General features: G+C 45.4%; 1 protein-coding gene across 1 annotated transcript; it reads right to left on the bottom strand.

Moving 5' to 3' along the window:
* Positions 1 to 19,737: 19,737 nt before the first annotated feature.
* On the bottom strand, positions 19,738 to 24,658 carry CCDC185 (coiled-coil domain containing 185). Its single transcript, XM_077485809.1, has one exon. The coding sequence runs from the start codon at positions 24,557 to 24,559 to the stop codon at positions 22,790 to 22,792; it is 1,770 nt and encodes a 589-aa protein (XP_077341935.1). The 5' UTR covers positions 24,560 to 24,658; the 3' UTR covers positions 19,738 to 22,789.
* Positions 24,659 to 25,645: the final 987 nt, after the last annotated feature.

Here is a 25,645-nt window from a genome sequence, read left to right as displayed (position 1 = left end):
CAATCAAGCATCTGTGGAAAACTCTGATCCATGGAGGCAACACCTCACAACTTACATCACCTAAAAGATCTGCTACTGATGGCTTGGTGCCAGATACAACAGCATACCTTCAGACATCTAGTGGAGTCCATGTCTCAATGGGTTACAGTGGGTGGTCATAATTTTTTTTTCGTACATCACGGGACACAGAGCCACAGTATTTACTGGATGGGTTATATAGGCACACCCTAGACAGGAAGTTCAGCCCCTATATTACCCCTCCCCTTACTGTTAGTACCTCAGTTTTTTCACCATTGTCTACCTAGATGACCTGCTCTTAATAGACTGGTCGGTAGCCCGCTTAGACCAAAGCTTGGTCACCACAGTCAACTACCTGGAATACCTAGGTTGAGTCCTCAACCTAGAGAATTCTTCTTTAAAACCAGTAAGAAGAATAGAGTACTTGGATCTGGTTGCATCTGGTTATAGATTTTCCGATGCGCTTGTCGCCAATAGTGCGTCGGAGCCTCAGTTGGTGGTTGGTACCCGAGAATCAGCGGAAAGGGAAATCCTTTTTACCAGTTACCTGGAAGGTGCTAACAACAAATGCCAGCCTTTCGGTTTTTGGGGATCAGTTCTGGAAGAGACGACTGTCCAAGGAAAATGGTCCAAAACCGAGAGGACCTTACCCATCAACATTCTAGAGATTCGGGTGGCGTACCTAGCCCTAAAGGCCTGGACATTCAGGTTGCAGGATTGTCCTGTCAGGATCCAATCCGACAATGCCACAGCAGTGGCTTATATAATTTCCCTTGAGAATGTCATGTGACCTGTGACGCAACGCGTGGGGAGGAGGAGCCAGTGACGCCAAGCCTGCAGTGTAGCAAAGCACAGGGAGGCTGTGAGGAGGAGTATAAGCTGACAGTTGCCATCAATCTAAGCTCCAAACAAGAGAGGTTTTGTGAGTGGAACGACGAGTATGAAATAGTTCATCTCTTTCTGCAGTATCACGCTATCCCTTTTCTCTCTCTTTTTTTCTTTTGTATGTGAACGGTGGAAATAAGAGGAAGTGGAAACTAGGAATTAAGAGAAACATTCAGTATAGTGTTTGAACGGTGCATGGGCAGAATGTTTATGCACTCATGATAGGAGACTGCATAATGGGATTTGTGTAAAGCTATCAAGGCTAATGCAAGCGGCTATATTTAAAGGTGTACTAGATTTATTATACGGAAGTGTCATGATTGCATAAGATAACAAATATTTGTGATTCATCCATCCCTTGTGTAGCAGCCCACCTAAACGAGTGATTGGTAACTTTTTCTTTCTGCTCATAATTTTATTTATTTATTCATGGAGCACGTTTTTTTACACTCGGATGTTTTTTTATAAATTTATTTGGTCTGGCATACTGCCACACATGGTATTAGCGCACTAATATTATTGTTTTAATTTTGTATATCATAGGTGAGGGTTCACTATAATTGGTGCATCTTTTATTTTCATTGTTATATTATAGGTTTATTTAATTATGATTTTTATGCACTATACCAGCGTTTGAGCACATTGCACTTTATTAGTGGCTTATATCAATCACCAAGGAGGCACCAGTCGTGCAGCCCAGGCAGAGGTAAACCAGATCCTAATCTGGGCAGAAAAGCATGTGCCGTGCATATCAGCAATCTTCATTCCAGGAGTAGAGAACTGGCAGGGGGGCTACTTAAGTCACCAGATGGGGGATTCCAGACGTAGATCTGTTTGCATCCAGGTTCAACAACAAGATCGACAACTTTGTGTCAAAAACAAAGGATCCACTTGCATGTGGGACAGATGCGTTGGTGACTCCGTGGGATCAGTTCTCACAGATTTATGCATTCCCTCCTATTCTGTTGCTACCACAACTTCTTCACAGGATCAAGCAGGAAAAGAAGTCAGTGCTTCTGGTGGCCCCAGCGTGGCCAAGAAGATCTTGCTATGCAGAAATAGTAAAGATGGCAGTAGGTCCCCCATGGACCCTACCACCACGTCCAGACCTGCTATCAAAGGGACCAGTGTTCCATCCTACCTTACAAACGCTAAATTTAACGGTTTGGCTATTGAAACTCCCATTATGAAGAATCATAGGCTTTCAGGCTCAGTAATTTCTACCTTGATTAATGCAAGGAAGCCAGCTTCCAGAGTCATTTATTATAGAGTCTGCAAGGCTGGTGTGAATCCAGGGGTTGGCATCCCAGAAAGTATGTCATAGGGAGAATCTTTGCTTTTCTGCAAATGGGGTTAGAGATGAAGCTGGCCTTGAGTACTATCAAGGGCCAGGTCTCGACCTTGTCGGTATTGTTTCAACGTCCGCTTGCTTCACATTCTTTGGTCCGAAACTTTATACAGGGGGTAAGGTGGCTTAATCCACCAGTTAGAGCTCCCCTGAACCCTTGGGACTTGAATTTAGTTCTGTTGGCCTTACAGAAACAGCCTTTTCAGCCGAGACAACATATTCCCTTGGTCCTTTTGACAAGGAAGCACATTTTTCTGGTAGCCATTTCTTCTGCAAGAAGGGTATAAGAAGGTGGTTTCAGGTTTTCATCTAAACCAGGATATTGTTGTGCCTTCATTTTTTCCAGATCCCTGTTCTATTGAAGAAAAGTCACTACATTCTCTGGATGTAGTGAGAGCAGTCAAAATCTATTTGGAAGCGACTGCTCAGATTCGCAAAATGGATGTTTTGTTTGTGTTGCCTGGAGGTCCTAAAAAAGGACAGGCAGTGTCGAAATCTACTATTGCTTAATGGATTTGACAGGTAATTGTTAAAGCTTATGGTTTGAAGAGGAAAGTTCCACCTTTTCAAATCAAAGAGCACTCCACCAGGGCTGTTAGTGCTTCATGGGCAATGCTTCACCAGGCCTTCATGGCTCAAATCTGCAAGGCCGCAACTTGGTCTTCATTCCATACATTTACCAGATTCTATCAGGTGGATGTGAAAAGGCATGAGGATATCACCGTTGGGCGCAGTGTACTGCAGGCAGCAGTATAGGTCCTCAGGTCTGATTGCACCCTACTTGTGTCTCCTTTCCCTCAGATAGCATTGCTCTGGGACATCCCATTCAGTAAATACTATGGCTCTGTGTCCCGTGATGTATGAAAAAGAAAGTAGGATTTTTATAACAGCTTACTTGTAAAATCCTTTTCTTGGAGTCCCCTCTTCTAATACACATATATTGCTTTCCTACAAAACTGAGATACTCCCAGTAAGGGGAGAGGTTATATAGGGGGCTAAACTTCCTGTCTGGGGTGTGCCAGTGTCCATCACCTAGTGGTGCCTATATAACCCATTCAGTAAATACTGTGGCTCTGTGTCCCGTGATGTACTCGAAAAAAAGGATTTTACAGGTAAGCTGTTATAAAAATCCTATTATTTTGTCTGATGTTGTCACCTGTTCATGAAGTGAGGATAATTTTTAATTAGTGAAAAATTGGAATTCTAGCCTTCCCCTGGTGTTTTTTGTGTCTGAATCTATCTTGGAGATTTCTGCCCATTTCCTCTCCTGTTAACCAGGAATGAGGTTTGCATTCACAGCTACCATTGGTTTGAGGCAAATGCTGGAGGTTGGAGATTCGCAGTCCTAGCTAATTTGTGTTTAGATTCAGCTGGGACAATTTTTTTTTAAACCCTAATTCACTATATCAGTTTTGAACTACAGCTGTCAGTTTTAGAATGCCCAAAAAGGGAGAGTTAATTTAGAGGTAAAACATTATTTATTTTTTTCACTTTGGATAGAGTAATACACGATCGGATATTGATTGGACATTCCGACAACAAAATCCATGGATTTTTTCTGATGGATGTTGGCTCAAACTTGTCTTGCATACACACAGTCACACAAAGTTGGTCGGAAAAAATGCAAACGCCAAGAACACGTTGACATACAACACGTACGACGAGAGAAAAAGGAAGAAAAATGAATTTCAATAGCCAGTGCAGCTCTTCTGCTTGATTCCGAGCATGCGTGGAACTTTGTGCGTTGGAATTATGTACACACGATCGGAATTTCCGACAACGGATTTTGTTGTCGGAAAATTTGAGATCCAGATCGGGGCATAAGGGAGGGCTATAACCCGTCACTTTTTTTTTCTGTGTCCCATCGGGGTGATTTTCCTTCACTTTCTATCCCATAGCTACAGCATGAAGTGAGAGGAAATCCCTCCAAAGTAAGGAGTCACCAGACTTCGTGTCTCCATTGGGAGATTCTCCATCTATTATTCTGGGAGCAATCCAAAATTTTACAATATTCCTTCGCTCTCAGTAAACATGACAAATAGAGAAGGTGAATTTCCCTAATGGGGACACAGAGCAATAACACCTAATAGTGGTTTGAATCCCTCTCTGCTTTGTCCAAAACTAGAAGGAACTTTTGCCTTCTACAGACACTTAGTTCACTGTCCTCATGGATGTTTGTACAATCATATTGTATAGTGTATGGCCATGTTTATACACCTAAAATTACTATTTGCGCTTTCAGTGGCATTAATTGTTAACGGCACACCAAATACCGAAGCAAACACACATTTTGCCATGTGAAAAAACAAGGGGCAGATGGTGCAAAAAACACACAACCCACAAAATGCCAAAATGTCCCATTAACCACATGTAGTGCAGCCAATTGAAATCAACGGGCTGCCCTATGCGTGTCACAGGAAAAACGAGCCACAAAATGTGCGCTCCCACTATGCTAGATGTGAATGGGGCCTGAAAGTGAAATTGGTGTGGTAACACAAGAACAATGAGGCTCCATTCACATCTGTGCATTTTCTTGCATTTCAGAAATGCGCTGCACCAAAAAAAAAAAGTCGCAGTAAAATACGCTCCAGGCTCCACTCTAAAAAAAGTTCTGAAGCTTCTTTGGGGTGATTTCTGTGTGTAGGGCAGCACATTCAGGTGGCTGCTCTACGTGTGATGAGTGAAAATGCTCCAAAACACCTTCCCACCTGGCTTAAAAAGAAAAAGATAATTGTGGGAATGTGAGTTCCCGCTATGCAGAGTTGTGAACGGGGCTTGACAGCTGAGTGTTTCTGTCCACTCCCTCTTATGTACATGTATAAAGATGGCCATACACTATGCAATCTGATTGTATATTGTGTATTTAGTGAGAAGGGTGATCACTGATTGATTGCATTTCATTTAAAAAAAGTGCATCTGGGATTGGGTGGGTAGATGATGCAGGGTGTGTGCTAATGAGGTCAGCTGGTCCACTCCTTCCTGTGTCATGAGCTCTAGTCTGACCAGGAAGTAAGACATTACTAATGGATACGTCTGGAAACATGGATGAGGACAAGTATAGTAAGTGTATGTAGAATTAATGGAAAACTTTGATATTTTTGCAAAAAAAGTACATGAATGCTATATTGGTACATAGGGGAGCTGGAATTTAGAAAAACAAAAAAAGCGTACAAAGGTGAACTTATCCTTTAATTCTGATTTGTCTGATTTTCTGATTGTTAGTATGGTGCTTTCAACAGCCAATTCAGAATTTTCGGACAACAAAAACTGGATGTGCATGCTCTAAAAATGTTGTTGTATGTGAACACAACGTCCGATTTTCATTCAGTCAGTACAGTTTTCGTCCGCAAAAAAACCCTGCATGACTACGCATGCTCAGAAACGAAAGAACACATACAAAACTATTCAACACATTACATCACTTCGAAAATTGAATTCTGTCCAACAAGAATTTTTCTATGTCGAGTAACCTCTTCACTTTCGATATCAGACTAGCAGCATACAAAATCCGATAATCTGATCGCGTGTACCCAGCTTTACACTTGCACCAAGTCAGGGATTTTGTAGGATTACAGTGAGGTGTAAAGCCCCGTACACACTATCAGATTGTCTGCTGAGTTTTTCCTTCAGATTTACCAAAACCATGTAGTAGAAGGGCCTGCCTGATTGCATACACATTGAAACTCCTAAGGTTTGACCTCATATTATATGGTTTTGGTAAATCTGAAGGAAAAACTCAGCAGACAATCTGATAGTGTGTACGGGGCTTTATATTAACCAAGGAGGTTGAAACACAGTCATTAACTGAAACAGAAACAGCTGTGTAGGTGGCTTAAGGCCAGGTTCACACTGACAGCGGGAAGAAAATGGTGCGTTCAGTTTTCATTCCTGCATGTCAGGCCGACTTTGGGGGAGATTTCAGAGACATCTGTACGGGTTTCTGCACAGATGTCTATTGAAATCGCACCCCGAAGTCACCAAAAGTAGTACAGAAACTACTTTAGGGAATCGGTGCAGCGCAGCAAAGTCGGCGTCGCAGGGATTTCGAACAGTGCCATTGCCAGCAATAGCCGCCAATTTGGAATGCGATTTCACATGTCAAATCGCATGCCAAATCGCTGTAATGTGAACCAGGACTCAAACTGGGTGAAGAACTGCCAAACTCAGAGTGAGAAAACATAAGGCCAAGGATCAGAGCACAACCCAAATGCTAATGACTAAGTGTAGCCGAGAAACACAACGCCAGATGATAACAGCACCATCGTAGCACCACCGCTATACCGGTAAGTACGGAGAACAAACTTAACAGGCTTTGCTGCATTTTGAACAAGATTTGTAAAACTCCTGGTGAAACGAACCTGGGCAGATACCTCCATCACTACTGGTGATATAAGGCCACAGAGAGTGGTAAAAAGTGTCAGAAGCTCTTAATCTTCTCCACTCTACCAAAACTGAACAAAGAGTTTTGACTAAAGATGCACTCATTTTTAAAATTGTAGCCCATAAAATTGAAAATACTGTATGTACTATTGCAGCTCACAATAAAGCAAGGCACTGAGTGCATACAATCGGATGCTATGTATGTGTACTGGTTGTCTTGACAGGAGATATTCTTGAATACAGAATAATTATAATCACATAGCTGGAGTCTGAAGGCATAATGTATTATGTCCACAAGGGGGCAGTAAAGCTTTATATAAACTACATGTACAGAACTGTGCTACAAAAGCCATTCAGACTTTATCATCATTTCAGATGCTGCTCTGTATGTACAATGCATATTAGGAGTTGTATATAAAGCACAACTGAAGCCTGACAAACTAGAACCTCTGTCAGTCCAACTCAGCTCTCCATCTGTACAGAGCCTGCAGTCACATCTGCCCACTGCAGTACATTTGCATTGGGATAGAAACACTGGTGCAGCCAAAAGGCAAGCATTTTTAAAGCGGGAGTAAACCCGCAGATGTTTTTTTTTTTTTTCTACCTGCAAAGGAAAAGGCATAATGAGCTAGTATGCACCGCATACTAGCTCATTATGAAATACTTACCTTAGAACGAGGCCCCGACATCTGGTCCGATCCACGCCGAGGGAGCTTCTTCCGGGTATCGCAGCTCCGGCGCTGTGAGTGGCCGGAGCCGCGATATTGTCACTCCCGAGCATGCGCGCGGGAGAGTTCATCCCGGCCGGGTCCGGCAGCTGCCGGACTTTCAGCCGAGAATCCCTTTGTGCGCATGCGCCGCTGCAGTCAGCGGCGCATACCGAGGGGAATATCTCCTAAACCGTACAGGTTTAGGAGATATTTTTTTACCTACAGGTAAGCCTTATTATAGGCTTTCCTGTAGGTAAAAGTCAAAAAAATGAGTATACAACCACTTTAAGAATAGTTAGGTTTATGCTGGAATTCAACTTCAAGGCCTTTGAGCACAATTCATCTTTAAATTGTGGCCCTTGTGCCCCAGCAGTCATTTGGGGGATTATTGGATTATAAAGGGCCCTTTAATAGCAGTGATCTTCAGTAGTCTCATATAACATGCCCCTAGTTTCTAACTCTCTTCTATAGCATGCATAGGTGTGCGCAGGGGGTGTGCCAGGTGTGCCTGGGCACACCCTAATCACTATGTGCAATGCCGATTCCCCCCACTGCCCCCCCCCCCCGCGTTGGTGCCCTTGTTGGCCCCCTTGCCCAGCAGTGCTGCTGGCTTCCCTCTTCTCTACTCCCCCTACTGCTGCAGGGGAGGTTTCAGGATGGAGAGCGGGGAAAGATGCAGGTAAATATGTCATTTACCAGCCCCTTCCTTTTCTAAATGAGCACACTCACTCACTGTGTCCATTCATAACTGAAGCATAGTAAACTGTGTTTACTATGTTTCAGTTTGTGAATGAACAGGAAGCCGCTCAACACAGAGCACTTCCCATTCATTCACTGTCTCATGCAGTTAAGGCTGCAGAGAAAGACGTGTGTGTTTGAGCTTTGGGGCGCACACCCTAATACAATAGGCTGCACATACCTATGATAGCATGACTTCTGCTCAAACCAGTCCTGTCTCTGACCAGCTCTTCTAATAATACTAACGGAAAATACCCAAGCTCAACCACACAATTGGAAAATACTTGCTGAGATTCGGTGCTCAGACTGGGAGATCCCTACTTCCCCGTTCAAACGTCCAAAGCGGATCTCTTCTAAGAAGTCTTCAGTCTATGATGGTCTTCTGTAGCTTATAGTAAATATTATATGTGATCCTTTAGCGATATAGAATAAGGCACCATATTTGGGGCCCCCTATATACGTTTTAAGTTGAAAGCCACTGCTTTAAGGGCTCATTCACACCACATCCTTTGAGCTACATTGCTCTGCATAGATGACCGCAGGCTCAATGCAAGGGCAAATAGAAAACAATAGTTCTCTATGGGCCCTGTTCACTCCATACATGTGCGGTGGTGTGCACTGTGTACAAATGCGGCATGTATGCATTTTTGCACTGTACAACTCTGCAATGCATTGCAATGTGCTGTACTACTTAAAGTTGAACAAAGTTTGTTTGTGACACTTCAATAAAGTTAATCAAAGAAAAAGTAAAACAGTGTGATGGAGCATTGTAGCAAAACATAGTGCACAGATAGTTCACAGATAGCGATGCCGTATAAAATGAATGGGCAGATACATATTAAAAAAATATGAATATGCAGATATGTAAATGCGCCTTCTCAGTGTTTGGGCAGCACAGTGACAAAGTGGTTAGCACTTCTGCCTAGCGGCACTAGAGTCTTTGGTTTGAATCCCAACCATGCCACTGGCTGCATGGAGTTGCATGTTCTTTCTGGAACCATAGGTGTGTGCACAGGGTATGCCGGTTGTGCCTGGGCACACCCTAATCACCCCATGCGCATTAATGTTATCACTCTGTGTGTCAGCAGGAAGATAGGAAAGATCTCCCTCTTACCGGCTCTGCCATTAGAGAAGGGCTTATGTACTTCTCTTTCACTGTGCCGTCAGGGGGATCAATGTGCCAGGGCCTATATACATATATACACAGATAGATAGATAGATATACACACACACACACATGTGTTTTTGAGCTTCAGGGCGTACATCCTAATGCAATAGGCTGCACACACCTATGTCTGCACCTGTGTAGGTTTCCTCCCTTACTTCAAGGAGATGCTGGTAGGTTAATTGGCTCCTGTGTAAAGGCGGCCATAGATCGAGCCATTTTATTTCCTGCAACCTGTGGTTGCAGGAAAGAAAATCGCTGCATTCCCCCATCAACACAGTCAGTGTTGATGGGGAAATCCCTGCCATGGAGCTATTGTGTTCTCCGGGCGGGAGAACACAGTGAATACTGCTAGCGGCTATAATAGTCGCTAGCAATAATCACATGTGAAATTCGACAGGCTGGTCGCTGATCGATCAACCAACTTAGGTACATTTGGCCTGCCCATACATGCTTCAAATCTTGACATGTCCTTTCTTAACCGGCCGAGATTTGAACCATCTAGGGCTGGCTTAAATTGGCCCTAGTATGTGTATGTATGAATTAGTGTGCTAAGAATCCTAGATTGTAAGCTCCTTGAGGGACAGATGTGAATGTACAATATATAGGTAAAGCGCTGTGTAAATGGTCAGTGCTATATTAATACCTGTAATAAATAAAGCATACAGTAAGGTGTGAATATCACACAATAGATTGAATGGTACCCATACCAGAGTTTATGTTTAGCTGGCTGTTTAGTTGTTTATCTCCAAACACTTCATAATTTAGGGCACTTTGGACCTGTGCCCGGTGCCAACTCTGCATAATGGAGATTGTGTACTTTGCAGATTTTTAGAGGAAGTTAAACGGTATAAGCCACGAACAGACAACCTCTCTAATTAGGAGCAATTATCTCTAAGGTCTGTTCACTCTAATTAAAATTAAAATGCCGTAAAAGGAGCAGACTCCAAACCAGCAACAAATGGAGTTATTAGGCTCCTGGAAGGATTGTATGCTAATGAGCTGCCGGTCATCGCAGGTCTTTACCACCATGTGTGTTGGAGAATAGGCTTTTCTTTTAAAAGCTGTTTATATTAATGTCCCATCAAGAGATTTTATAGGCTGAATCTGGAAAAAGCTAAAAATAAAAATTATAATATGCCCCCCCCCCCCTACAACAAGAGATGAAGAATTTAATTATACAGTATAGTTGCTAAGGTTGAATACACCAGTCCATCCAGTTCAACCCAGAGCATGTGTTTATGTGACCACTTCCCATATCACTGTAGATTGCATTTGTTTAGATGCCCATCTAAATGTTTTTGACATTTTTGTTACTCCCCACTGACACCACTGATTGTGGAAGGGAGTTCCACATCCAGACCACTCTAACAGTAAAGAACCCCCCTACATAGTTAGGGGTTAAACCGAGTGGCCGCGTTTATTCTTAAGATACTTAAGATTGAATAGTTTCCCCCTGTACTAGAATCACCATTTAGATATTTGTATACAGGACCGCCATCAGTGCTCTGAGGAGATTTGTGCTAAGGGGGGTGTGGGTGGGATTTGTGCAGGGAGGGGGGATTTGGGTAGGGGTGAGGAATTTGTGCTAGGAAAGTTAATTGGGAGGGGCTTGTGGATTTATGCTGGAGGGATTGGGGTGGTATTTCTGCTGGGAGGAGGGATTGGGGTGGAGCTTGTGCTAGAATGAGGGATTGGGGAGGATTTGTGCTAGGAGGGGGAATTGGGGGTGGATTTGTCTCAGGGAGGGGGATTGGGGTAGAATTTGTGCTAGGAGGTGGGATGAGGGGTGATTTGTCCTGGGAGAGGGGATTTGTGCTGGGGGGGGGGGGGGTTGTGCAATTAGGAGAGATTGGGTGGTATTTGTGCTAGGAGGAAGGTGGATTTGTGCTGGGAGGGGAAATGGAGGGTATTTGTGCTAGGAGGAGGGATTGTGGTTGTAATTGTGAGAGGACAAGGGGTTGGGTGGAATTTGTGCTGAGAGGGGGTGGGGGGTATTTGTGCTAGGGGGAGGGATTGGGGTAGAATTTGCGCTAGGACAAGGGATTGGTTGGGATTTGTGCTGGGAGGGGGGATTGCGGGCGGGATTTGTGCTGGGAGTGGGATGGGATTTGTGCTGGGAGAGAGGATTGGGGGGATTTGTGCTAAGAGGAGAGATTGGGGTAAAATTTGTGCTAGGACAAGGGGTTGGGTGGGATTTGTGCTGGAAGGGGGAATGGGGGGGTTGTGCTAGGAGAAGGGATTGGGGTAGAATTTGTGCTAGGACAAGAGATTGGGTGGGATTTGTGCTGGGAGGGGGGATTGGGGGGTTTGTGCTGGGAAGATGGATTGGGGGGATTTGTGCTAGGAGAAGGGATGGGGGGGGGATTTGTGCTTGGATGGGGGACTGGTGGGATTTGTGCTAGAAGGAGGGATTGGGGGATTTGTGCTAGGAGGAGGGATGGGGGGGATTTGTGCTTGGATGGGGGATTGGTGGGATTTGTGCTAGGAGGAGGGATGGGGGGGATTTGTGCTTGGATGGGGGATTGGTGGGATTTGTGCTAGAAGGATGGATTGGGGGGATTTGTGCTAGGAGGAGGGATGGGGGGATTTGTGCTTGGATGGGGGATTGGTGGGATTTGTGCTAGAAGGAGGGATGGGGGGGGGATTTGTGCTTGGATGAGGGATTGGTGGGATTTGTGCTAGAAGGAGGGATTGGGGGGATTTGCGTTGGGAGTGGAAATTGGAAGGGATTTTTGCTAGGATGAGGGATTGGAGGAGATTTATGCTTGGAGGGGGGATTTGGGGGAGACCATTTGTGCTAGGAAGGAGAATTGGAGAAGAATGAGGAGGTGTGCTAGGCTGGTGATTTTTTTTGGGGTAGGCGAGATTTCTGATAGGAGAGGGAATTGGGGTGGAATTTGAGCTGGGAGGTGGGATTTGGGGGGGAAAATATTTGTGCTTGGAGGGGGAATATATTTGCATTTTTGTTTGAGGAGAATGTTGACTGGCAGACAGAATTTATGCTTAGGGGGTTAATGTGCTGATTAGCGCAGTTTTTGTTTTTGAGGGGGAGGGATTTATGCTGAGACAGGATGCTGGGAGCAATAGCTATATATAAAAATAAACATTGATTCACCTCTGTATAGGCCACAGTGCCCATGTGAATGAACCCCAATACCTCATTTACACACAGAGCTTTATTTATTAACTCAGTAAAGTTGTATGTTTTAGATTTAGCAGGAATCTTGTAAGTTGTGTTATGAATGTGTCCGCTAATAATGATTTTCATGTATTTTTACTGTTAGTATTATTTTGATATTGGGGGGGTCTGTCAGGTAGGCTGCACAGACCCTGGGATTTCTAGCAGCAGCCCTGTTTGTATATTGTGGTCATATCGCCTCTTAAGTGTCTCTTCTCCAGAGTGAAAAGATTTAATGTTTGTAGCCATTCCTCAGAACTGAAGTCCTCCAGTCCCCTTAATAACGTTTTTGTCCTTCCCGAGGACTGGTCACCAGAACTGGACGGCATATTCAAGATATGGCTGAACCAGAGTTCTGTAAAGTGGTAGAATAACAGTTTTAAATGCGCAGTTTATTAAGGAATGATATAAATCAGAGTATTACTTACTTTATTCCATGGTTCCTCAGGCTTCCTTCTTTCTGTAACTGTTCCTCCAAAGCTTCCCTTCTTGCCAGTCTCTGATCTTGACACAACTTGCCAACATCATCACATACAATGTAGGACCGCCAACCACCCCTGGTACTTCATTGTAAGTGATGACATAGGAGAGCCCACCCACATTCTGGCGTCAAAGAGAAGAGGATCTGATCTCAGATTTACTTAAAGTCTTATGCCGCGTACATACGATCAGAAATTCAGCCAGCAAAAGACCAATGAGAGCTTTTGGTCGGAAAATGCGATTGTGTGTATGCTCCATCAGACTTTTTCTGCCCGAATTTTGGCCAGCAAAAGACTGAGAGCATGTTCTCAATTTTTCGGTCGGAAAAAGTTCCTATCCGAAAATGCATTCATGCGTATGCAACTGCGAAGCGCAAAAATTCATGCATGTTCATATTCAACTGCGAGACGGAAGCTATTGGCTACTGAACTTCCTTTTTCTAGTCCTGTCGTACGTTTTGTACATCACCGCATTCTTGACAGTCAGAATTTGGTGTGACCGTGTGTATACAAGACAGCTTGAGCGAAATCCCATTGGAATTCCTTTAGGAAAACCATCAGAGCTTTTTCCGACCAAAATTCCTATCATGTGTACGTGGCATTAGTCCACCTTTTGGACCATGTTTAATGTTATTCCCACATGTAGGGTGTAGCATGAAGAATGGTTGAATTCCCTAGCCCCAGTCCTCAAATGGCTCCTCCTCCATTTACCTGAATTGCAAGGTACCTCTCTCTACAGACAACTGTTATTTTATTGAGTCCATTCACAGGGATCTGAGAACATGAATACTACAAGTCCCATCTTCTACTACGAGGGACTCAGCAGGGCGGCCATCAGCAGGGAGGTGATGTCACAGCTCTTGTAGGTCATTCTTACTTCTTCCTCTCCCATAACAGAAATCACATTCCTACATATGGACCTGGGGCTAGGAGTAAGCAATGCAAGAGTAAATATTGTTATTAGTATATTATATATTATTATATCCAATATTAGTTATTGTTGTAAGTGCCTTTATTACATTTTTCCAAAAGGTGGCATTTTAGGTTTTACCTCATGCAATAAGCAAATGTGCATTCTGTTCCTCATTAGCTGGGAAGGGGGGTAAATATAATTTTTTTCCGCAGTTCCACTTTACAGCATCACTTGGACCAGGGCCGTCTTTAATATTGATTGGACCCTGAGCAAAACTTTTCTTGGGCCCCCCCACCCCCATGCACTTTTGCTCTCCAACTGCTCTGAGACATACAATAAATAGCAGCTAGACTCAAAATAAGTTTACTGAATCAGATCAGGCAGCTATTGTGATTGGTTGCCAGAGGTTACAGTGCATCATTACCGCTCACTGACTGGTTGCTAGAGGTTACAGCACACATTATGGCTCACTGATTAGTTGCTAAAGGTTACAGCACATGATTTCTGCTTTTTGATTGGTTGCTAGAGATTACTGTGGATATGACCTCAGGGGGGCATGATATGCATATCAATGCCGCTGGCTGCCCCTATTTACATATGAATGCCGGTAATTTACATGTAAACACAGGGACTGCAGGTTAGTCATCTTTATACAACAATAAGGCAGAGCTGGGCAGCATTAGTAGCAGCACTTGACACTGAGATGTTGGGACACAACACAGGACTAAAACCTCAAGGGACGAAGGGAATTTAAACCAGGATAGTTGGCAACTATGAAGCAGCTGCTTTGGGCCCCACAACAATGACAGGGCCCAGGGCAGCTGCCCCTTTTGCCCTGCCTTAAAAACGGCCCTGACTTGGACTTGACTGAGCAGCAACCTGAGTTTAGTGTTGTTCCAACCTACCAAGACTTAGCAGCACAAGTCTCAGGGTCCTGGTCAGCAAGCCCACGTGATGTGTTAAATACAGGAGATTCACATACAGGGCTGCAATAGTTATGGAATATTTACCCAGAAGACCTTTCTCCTTCTAGATTTATCTGTCCAGCATGCACGTCCGACATACACACGGTCCGAATTACGATTTTCTCTAACTTGCTGTTGTCTCCTGACATTCGGGCCACCCACTGCTCAAATTTCAGCTGATCCAGCAGAAATTAGCCCAAGTTTGAGCTTTGTATGGCAGGCACATCATAAAATGCCAGAAGACTGCATTTCTCCTTAGGCTAGAACCTGTTCTCCTTAGGCTAGAACGTTGTTGAGGATGTGGTACAGCATGTAAATCGGTTTCCATGTGGCTGCATTTTAGTAAAGATGCAGGGACCTTTTCCCTGCGTTTCCTGCAGGTACAGCAGCCCATTCAACTGAATAGGCCACTGTGCCCGTGCAAACATGGCATACAAAAAACGCAATAGTATGAACCTAGGCTTAGAGGCACACTGAAAAGCTTATTGAACTAAAACTGCAATGGAGGAGATAAAAACACAGGTAAGTTCAAGGTCTTACAAACTTTACCACTGCTGCGATGTTTACTGTATGACAATATAACTGATTTCACTTTCTGAATTTTCATTGTAGGTTTTAGAAATTAAAGAACACCATTAACAAAAGAGATAAATCTTTATTTTGTTCCTTCCATGTTAACAATAAAAAATATATATCACTAAAAATGAATTTCTGTTGTTAAAAATGCCTACAACCACAAGATGTTTAGCACACCGCACAGCACAAGACATAAACCAAACAGGAATACACACACAGGGGCTCCTCTATAAATGATACATATAAAATAGTAATAATTCTAAATATAAAAATAAACTGAATCTTTTTTTCCTGATAATGGAATTGAAATTGAAATGTTTTATGCACTGTGTTGCATTAATATGTGTCTGCTTTGTCTACTCACAGCATTCGGCAGAAGATATTCTGTACATTTCCTGCCTTCTTCTAGAGCAGCACGATTCTGGCCAAAATTAGATTTTTTTGCTTAGAATAAAGATCACGATTCCCACGGCGTAACATCATCTTTCATATTATACAAAAAAATTGAACTAACTAATCAATTTTTAAAATTCATTAAAGTGTATTTTATTCCCCAAAAATGACATTTGAAAGACCACTGCATAAATAGAGTGTGACATAAAATATTGCAACAACCGCCATTTTATTCTCTAGGATCTCTGATATATATATATATATATATATATATATATATATATATATATATATATATATATATATAATGTTTGGGGGTTCTAAGTAATTTTCTAGCAAAAAATGATGATTTTAACTTGAAACCAACAAGTGTCAGAAAAAGGTTTAGTCTTTAAGTAGTTAAATTTACCTCATTTACAGACAGAAGTTCATTCCTTTGAACTAAAGAACAAAAAATTACAATGTTTATGATTAGTTCAGCAGCTGAGGAATGTTGTGAAACTTGGCAGACTGCCTGTTTTTTTTTTGTTTTGTTTTTTAACAGCTGTCAGCTTGAGCATAGAATCAGGAAAATGCTTTGTTAAAGGGGCTGTAAAGGTTTGGGTCTTTTCATCTTAATGCATCCTATGCATTAAGGTGAAAAAACACCTGTCAATGACCGGCCCCCCAGCCCCCCCCCCCTTTTACATACCTGAACCCTCAAACTTGTCCCTTGTGCCTTCTCTATGCTAGGGGGTTGGCTGTTGATTGGATAGATTTATAGCAGCTCAGCCATTGGCTCCCACTGCCATCAATCGGGGTGGGGCCGAGTCCTGCATTCGGCATCTATGGACGCCGAATGATGGACTCGGGAGCGCGCCCGTAAGTTAATCTGATGCGGGGAGGAGCTGAGAGAGCTGCCAAGAGACCCCAGAAGAGCAGGTTCGGGGCCACTCTGTGCAAAACGAGCTGCACAGTGGAAGTTAGTATGACATGTTTGTTATTTTAAAAAAAATTATAAAATTACCTTTAGTGTCACTTTAAGATCGTGGGGGGGTGAAATTGCTATCTTGATTCCTAATGATTAATCATGCAGCTCTACCTTCTTCTAGCAAATGTCTGTTCTCAGACACCATCCTACGTCTTTGGCTCCTGGGCCACTCACCCTCCAATAAAGTAGACTATATGACATGTAGTTTACTAAAGCACTGTGCATTATACATGATATTAAAAAAAAAAAAAAACATCTTTTATTTATCTTTTGTTGCTGCTGATCCTCTGCGACCCATTTCCAGTCACTTCCTGTTTACATGCACTCCAGAAACGGCTGCATGGCACATCTCAGGGTGAGCTTGGTCCATAACAGTGGACCATGCCTATAAAAATGTGGGTTGCAAAAGCAACTTGTATTTTCCATCGGAAGCCTGCATAACAAGGTGACAATGCAGGATCACTATTGGGAGACAGGGAGAGAGGGTTGTCACCCTAAAACAAGAAGTGCCTAATTAAAGACCTTCATGGCAGGATCACCAAGGATTATTTTAATGAAAACGAGAGATTTACAAATACTGAAAATGGTCTTAGAAATACAATCCAGACACTGTGTAGATGGTATACAACACGGATCCCTCATTTTTAGATTGTAGGCTCTCATGAGCAGGGAACTCCTAATCCTCTTGAATTGTATGATATCTGTATTAGAATTGCCTCCCTACATCTTCTGCTGTCTGTTACAAACAAAATAAATGCGCTGTAAAGCTGTAGGTGAAAAGTAATGCTAACTTCCACCCTGATTTCAGTTTTTCATGTAAATACTCAGCACACATAAGGCCGCGTACACACGGGCGGACTGTTCGCCCAACCTTGTTCGGCAAACAGTTTCATCAAACAGTCCGCTCAAAATTTGCATGAGCGGACTTGCCCACACACGAGCGGACTGTTTGACGAACAAGGTTGGGCAAACAGTTCGCTCAACTTTTGAAATGAACGGACTCGCCCACGTAAGGCGGAGGCAAATCCGCCCATTTCGAGCGCGTGTACAGGTAGGCGGGGCCCGCGAAGGAGACGTCGCGGGCTCCGCCGCCTGGAATGGGCTTAAAGGGGAACCCCAACGCCGAAAAAAATCGGCGTGGGGGTTCCCCCCAAGTCCACACCAGACCCTTGTCCGAGCACGCTACCCGGCCGGCCAGGAAAGGGGGGCGAGCGAGCGCGCCCCCCCTCCTGAGCCGTACCAGGCCGCGTGCCCTCAACATGGGGGGTGCCTTGGGGAAGGGGGGGCCGCGCGGCCCCCCCACCCCAAAGCACCTTGTCCCCATGTTGATGAGGACAAGGGCCTCTTCCCGACAACCCTGGCCGTTGGTTGTCGGGGTCTGCGGGCGGGGGGGCTTATCGGAATCCGGGAGCCCCCTTTAAGAAGGGGGCCCCCGGATACCGGCCCCCCACCCTATGTGAATGAGTATGGGGTACAATGTACCCCTACCCATTCACCTGTGAACTAAAGTACAATAAAAAACACAACACAGAGAAAAAATATTTTATTGCACAGCTCCGGGGGTCTTCCGTCTTCGGGGGTCTTCTCGCCGGACTCCTCCGCTATGTGTGTGTAGCTCTTTTGCTAGCGGAGGAGTCCGGCTTTCTTCCTCCCCGCCGCCGGCCTCTTCTCCCGACTTCGGGGGTCTTGTCCCCCTCTTCGGTTCTTCTGCCGGGCCACCGCGCCTGGTCCGGTGGCCCGGTCTTCTGTCGCCGTCTTCCGTTCTTCTGTCGCCGCCTTCGGTTCTTCTGCCGGGCCACCGCGCCTTCTTGTAGCTCTTTTACAGGCGGTGGCCCGGTCTTCTGTCGCCGCCGCCGCCGCCTTCCGTTCTTGTTCTTCTTCTTCTCCTGGAGATGTTGACTCGACGAGCTCTCCGGCCGGAATGCCAGGGACACGCTCCGCTGCCACTTATATAGTGACAATGGGGCGGTGTCACATGGTATATGTCACATGGGTTGGTCACATGGGTTGATGTCACATGGGGACTATGACATCGTAAGGGGGCGGGGTCACCATGTGACCAACCCATGTGACATATACCATGTGACACCGCCCCATTGCCACTATATAAGTGACCGCACAGCGCGGCTCTGGCATTCCGGCCGGAGAGATCGTCGAGTCAACATCTCCAGGAGAAGAAGAAGAACAAGAACGGAAGGCGGCGGCGGCGACAGAAGACCGGGCCACCGCCTGTAAAAGAGCTACAAGAAGGCGCGGTGGCCCGGCAGAAGAACCGAAGGCGGCGACAGAAGAACGGAAGACGGCGACAGAAGACCGGGCCACCGGACCAGGCGCGGTGGCCCGGCAGAAGAACCGAAGAGGGGGACAAGACCCCCGAAGTCGGGAGAAGAGGCCGGCGGCGGGGAGGAAGAAAGCCGGACTCCTCCGCTAGCAAAAGAGCTACACACACATAGCGGAGGAGTCCGGCGAGAAGACCCCCGAAGACGGAAGACCCCCGGAGCTGTGCAATAAAATATTTTTTCTCTGTGTTGTGTTTTTTATTGTACTTTAGTTCACAGGTGAATGGGTAGGGGTACATTGTACCCCATACTCATTCACATAGGGTGGGGGGCCGGTATCCGGGGGCCCCCTTCTTAAAGGGGGCTCCCGGATTCCGATAAGCCCCCCGCCCGCAGACCCCGACAACCAACGGCCAGGGTTGTCGGGAAGAGGCCCTTGTCCTCATCAACATGGGGACAAGGTGCTTTGGGGTGGGGGGGCCGCGCGGCCCCCCCTTCCCCAAGGCACCCCCCATGTTGAGGGCACGCGGCCTGGTACGGCTCAGGAGGGGGGGCGCTCGCTCGCCCCCCTTTCCTGGCCGGCCGGGTAGCGTGCTCGGACAAGGGTCTGGTGTGGACTTGGGGGGAACCCCCACGCCGATTTTTTTCGGCGTTGGAGTTCCCCTTTAAGCCCATTCCAGGCGGCGGAGCCCGCGACGTCTCCTTCGCGGGCCCCGCCTACCTGTACACGCGCTCGAAATGGGCGGACTTTCCGAGCGGTAACAGTCCGCTCATTTCGAAAGTACAGCGGACAAGCCCACACACGGGCGGACTGTTCGCTCAAACACAGTTTCAGCGGACAGTTTTTCGGAATTTCCGAAAGACTTTGTCCGTCCAACTGTCCGCTGAAACTGTCCGCTGAAAGCCCACACACGAGCGGACTGTCCGCCCAAACACTGTTCAGCGGACAAGGTTGGGCGAACAGTCCGCCCGTGTGTACGCGGCCTAACAGTTATCTTTATGGAAACTTTCCAGCAGCAGAACAGCTTTTAGGACTTGCAGTTAAAAATAGGCAGTTAAACCTTGGTTTTAACCCCCCCCCCATTCCTTCCGACTGCCTTCCTACCGCTCCCCTGAACCCAACACAACAGCCGGTGAGGGTTGTACACACGGGACGGCAAATAATGTACCACCCGTATCATTGAGTGAAAGGGGGATGTAGCACAACCACATGCAATGCACGCAGTTGTGGCATGGGTGTTCCAGTGTTAAAACAGGCACCTGTCTTCTGAAAAGTGATGGATTGTGGATTACTTTTCAGAGAAGCGACATATTGTGTATGCCACTGCTGACCTTTCCTTCTTAAAATTGTAGTTGCTTGGCATTAGGTAAGACCTGGAACTTGTATGTGGCATGTAAAATCAGAAATTCTGAATGCATTTATTCTGGGTCAGCAAGTTCTGAGGTCATAAGATTACAAAGAAATTGGCATTTTTAGGAGAAAAATCTCAGTATATAAACATTATATTGTATAATCTAAGGAGATGCTTTGTTTTATGTTGTATTATCAGGTTATAACACTGGCATGGCATTTATTTGTAGCAGAAAACTGCTTCTGGAGTTACAGGAAAGACGGCACACAATGCTCTAATACAGTGCATAATAAATACCTGCATGCATGCCATCAGTGAAATAGGAGTAGTGCCACAGTTGGCTTCTTCTGAAAATGCTTGTCACCTGGTTTTCATACTATGACAGCTCTGGTCGGAGCCGCTGTACTAACAATCCAATGTTAGTACAGCGATCTCCCCTGCTGTTCTATTGTGTTCCGATGGGAGATGCCCCCCGCCCACCAGAACACTCCGGTCAACGCTCTTAGCATTGGCTGAGAGCGCTGATCAGGAGTCAGTCAGCTGCTGCTTATTCAGCATGCTTATCTGACAGAAGCCAGCTGAATGGCTGCCATACACACAGACCGAATGTTAGCCGGTTTCCATTGAACTGGCCAATGTCGCCCAACATTCGGCCCATGTGCACTAGGCTTTGAAGTCACCAACGTGAAACAAATATGCAAATTGTTAAAAGTCAGAGAAACCTTGCAAGTCCTTGTCTGCATTTTTCAGGTCATGAACTCAAAGAATTCATACCCACCTAGCATTTTTGGAAGAAGGGATTCAGCATTCCCAGCTTCCATATGTCTCTATTATAGGTTTGCTTTAAAAACAACACATTGGGTGACTTGTAAACCTCTAAAGCCAAAACTTGTATTGGATAGGGTAGAGGAGACTCAGAGCCTTTGTTGGATTATAATTACTGTCCTATCCCCGCTGGGGAAATTTACCCTCTTTTTTTTCTGGTAACCATGGTTTCTGAGACAGAAACTTATCGAAAATCAAAAGAAAAATAAAAGGAAAAATAGAACATGACGTTAAATTGTCCAATGGGGACACTTGTTCTGCTGAAAACTGTATAAGAAGGATTTCCTCACTTCCTGTTGTGTCACTAGGACAGGAAGAGAGGAATGCAATAAGAAAAAAATACTGACAGGGCTGTTAAACCTTATCTACTCTACTCAAAACTAAACCAAATGTTTTGGCATTGGATATAAAAAGTAAACAATCTGGAATAACATTTTTTGTAAACAGACCAGTTGAGATGAGCTGATTTTATTCCATAGACATTAGATAAGAATTGCTTTGTCCAACCACATCAGATGACACTCTCAGATACTGTTGGCCAAGGAGCAATGGGGGAGATTTACTAAAACTGGTACACACAGAATCTGGTGCAGCTGTGCACAGCGGCAGCAGATTTTGCGTGCGCCAGTTTGAGTAAATCTCCCCCATTGTGTTCCTACCTCTCTCTGTAGGCCTGAATACGGGTGTCACCTGATACAACCTAGAGGAAGTGCTGTCCAGGAGAGATGATTGAGGGCAGTCGGATGATGCCTGCACATCCAACCATCCGCTACGGTCTACTCTATAGCAAGCTTTAGGGCATGCGTACACATGGCTTTTTGTTCATACTGCTTTTTCCCATCTATATCTTCTAAGGAGAATGTAAAAGAAGCTTGAAACAGCTTAGAAGGAAGACAACTGCAGGTCAGAAGAAGGTCCACTGCTCCGAAATGCACATGTGCAGATGTATCTCAGACTGATCTCAAACACACAATGAGACTGATCTCAAAAACAAAAAGGAAGAAGGTGCACCAGTCTAGTGCATTACTGTATTACTCGTTTAATAAATTTTAATAGTCAAACGAACTCACAAAAGAAGAAAGCACTACCAAATGCCACCCAATGTAAGTCCATTGGGTAGGGCACAGCTAACGTGTATTGAGGGCCATGCTCTCTTCCTCTGAGCTCTGAGGAAGAGGGCACAGTTCTTGAAACACGTTAGCTGCGCCTTACTTGGTAGACTGATGTTGGGTGGCATTTGTTCATGGTAAGCCCGTGTCTTTCTTCATTTGTGAGTACATTTGACTTTGAGCATCTATTAAACAAGTTATACAGTAATGCACTAGGCTAGAGAGCCTTCCTCGTTTGTTTGGGTTTTAGTTGTGGTTACCATGAACTGAAGAAGCCAGCAAGGCTATGGTATATAATTTTGTGGTTCCAGTGGGCAAATACCTGTAGTGACCCATATTTCGGTTCAAGATGTTGGAAATGTCCATATCGGTTCTATGAGGCTAGGCTACCACCAGGAAAAGCAGCATACCTGTAGTGCGGAGTTGGTTTCAACGTTCTTGATCTCAAACAGGGCACACTGCATTTGCTAATTGGCACAAGCACTTAGAGAATCCTTTTCTATTCATGGGATGGTTTTTAAAAGACTGGCATTAAGTGTCGCCTGCAGGGCCATTTGGTCAAAAGTCCTGCTTTTGGTCTGCTCACGGATCTTATCCCGAAAATGGAAAGAAGCTCTAGCAATCCGCCGCCCTTCTTCATTTATAGCTTCTTTTTCCTTCTGGATCCTTTCACTCTTCTGGTCCTTTATTTTGATGGTGTGGACTATTTCCATGCGCTGGTTCTCCTTTTCTCTGTCAACTTTTTTCTTCAAAGCTTGGTGGACACTCTCCTTGATGAAGTTGAGTTCTTGTGCCCTCTTGGCCTTGCCCAGCATGCTTCTGTCTAGATTGTCTTTGGCCTGCTGGATCTTGTGGTCAGTCAAGCGAGTCAGCATTTTTTTGTGCTCCATCTGCTCTTTTTCCAGGCGCATAGCCCGGAGCTTCGTCATGAGCTTCAGCTCATCCTCCCTGGATGCCTTCTCATACAAGTCCTTGTTCCTTTCCTCCACTAATTTTTCTTTGAGCTCTTGCGATCGTTGCTCTTTCTGTTTGATGGAAACTCTCTTGACATGCTCCTCAGCTTTGGCCTGGTTGTCTACTTTTTCTTTCAGTTTGGTATGTCGAAGCTTCTCATACTCATTTTTTATTTGGATGTTCTTCTTATCCTGTAAATCTTTGACCATTTTTACTTTGAAGGCCTTAATCATCCTTTCCTCCAGTGGATGACCACTGGTGTTTTCATAGCCGATGTTCTTGCTCCTTAAATCCACCATGGCCTTGGTCAAGCCATATTTAAGGAAAGGCTTTTGCTCCTGCAATTGTGTTCTCTGGGAGGACATATGGACAGGGTCCACCTGCCAGTCAAGTTGGGAGCTCCAGCTTCGCCTCCTATGGTTCTGTAGCTGAATAGGCAAGTTTTGTCTGTCCAGTGCGGCTCGGATATACCTCTCCTCATTCTTCAGGTTGTCCCAGGCCTGCTGGGCTTGTACCCTTCTCTGTTTAAGCATCTCCTCTTCCTGGTGTTTCAACAACATCAAAGCACCGATTTTCTTATCTCGATCGGGTAGCGAGGCCCTAAGCTCTTTCTCAACCATCCTGCCCATGCGGCGTGCCTTCTCCTCCATCTGATTAAGGTCTCCCTGACTCAGACTTTTTTGAAGTGTCCCTAAGCCCCTTCTGTGGCCCCTGGTTGAGGTAACTTGAGGGACCCGACGATCTGTACAAAGTGGCGGAGGGTTTTGTTGATCAGGGAAGAGGAGTGGGGAACAGTCTCTGTGGCTCCTGGTTGAAGTGCCTTTAGGGACCCTGCGATCTGTAGAAAGAGGTGGGAGGTTTTGTTGATCAGGGAAGGGGAGTGGAGAACAGTCTCTGTGGCCCCTGGTAAAGATATCCAAAGGGTCCTGTTGGTCAGTGCAAAGAGGTGGAGGGTCCCTTTGATCTAGGGAGGTGGGTGGAGGACAGTCTTTGTGCTCTCCAGAGGTGTGGGAAGAGGCTCTGTCTGGTTGGCAGTCCTCTTGTAGCAGTTCCATCCTCAGCTGCCTGCACATATCCAGCTTGTGGCGGCGCTCTATCTCCTGAGCCACGTACAGGTCATTCAGTCGCTGGCTGCTGACCTCTGGGTTCCCCTCTCTCACCTCCTCCAAGGACTTGTACAGCAGCTCAATAGGTCTCACCCCCAGCCGGGCACAGGCCTCCAGAGAACGCGGGCTGGTCAGGACGTATCGGCTGCTCACCCCATCCTCAAAGTTGCTGAGGTCCAGGTGAAGGCTTGGGGATTGCCTGCCGTCCTCCATGCTGACTCCTGAGCTTGTAGAGACTCTCAAAGAAGCTTCTCTCGTTGCCGGGGAGACCTAGCGTTGCATGATCGTTCACTCAGTACACTCCCAGCATTCCTGCAGGGGGATGGTCAGCTGACCAGTATGAGCAACATCTCCGCACACGTGATTGGAGCTCTAGCTGGCTTTATCCTCTAGGATTCCCTCCTGTCACTGCAACTGTTAACTATTTCAATACCTTTGCATTGCACTAAACCTTCCCTTCTCCTAGCTGCAGCCATTAATCCTTCCAACCCATGGGTGTCGCATTAACCCTCCTTTTCCCTGGCTGAAACCATTAACTCTCTCAAACCCTGGATTTTGCATTAACGTTCCATGAACTCTTGCTGCCATTAACCCTTACAAAGCCTGTGCGCCACATTGACCCTTTCTCCACCATGTGCAGCTATTAACCCTTCCAAACCTGTTATATTGCATTAACGCTCATTCTGCTGGCTGCCGTCATTAACCCTTCGAAATCCTGTGCATTGCAGTAACCCTGTCTCCTTCTGGCTTCAGCTGTTAACCCTTTCTGTCCAGTATGCACTGCATTAACTCTCTCTCCCCTTAGGCTCCCATTCACACTTCAGAATTGTGCGATTTCCATTGCGACTTTACAGTGCAACTCGCTGCGACTTTGATGTGATTTTTATGTAACTTTGGATGAGTGCGACTTTGGTTTTGACCATGTGACTGTGTGTGCTCTTACAAAGTTGCATGTATATCATTCAGGTGCAACTTTCATGCAGCTTTTGAGGGTTTGCATTGAAGTCGATGGCCCTCGCGTAGCAGTAAAGACGGACTAAAATAGTGCAGGAACTACTTTAAAGTCGCTGCGACTTTAAGTTGCACAGATATGAACGCCACTTATTGGAAAACAAGGGGTGCGACTTTAGGGTACAAAGTCGCATGACAAGTCACACAAGTGTGAATGGCGCCTTAGTGCTTAGAGTAGCTAAAGCATATGACCCACTCAGAGAAGCTTTTAGCCCTGGTCCACACTTGTGCGCTGAAAATTCACAGTGAGTTCTGTGCGGATTCCGCACCAAATGCAAGTCAAACTCT

Source organism: Lithobates pipiens, unplaced genomic scaffold (assembly GCF_037356315.1).
Source record: "Lithobates pipiens isolate NorthernLeopardFrog02 unplaced genomic scaffold, aLitPip1_a1.2 Scaffold_18, whole genome shotgun sequence".
NCBI classification, from domain to species: Eukaryota; Metazoa; Chordata; class Amphibia; order Anura; family Ranidae; genus Lithobates; species Lithobates pipiens.
This window is presented reverse-complemented; position numbering and strand designations above follow the sequence as displayed.

Coding starts and splice junctions, on each gene's coding strand:
- CCDC185 (XM_077485809.1), bottom strand. CDS start 24,559: ATGGAGGACGGCAGGCAATCCCCAAGCCTTCACCTGGACCTCAGCAAC.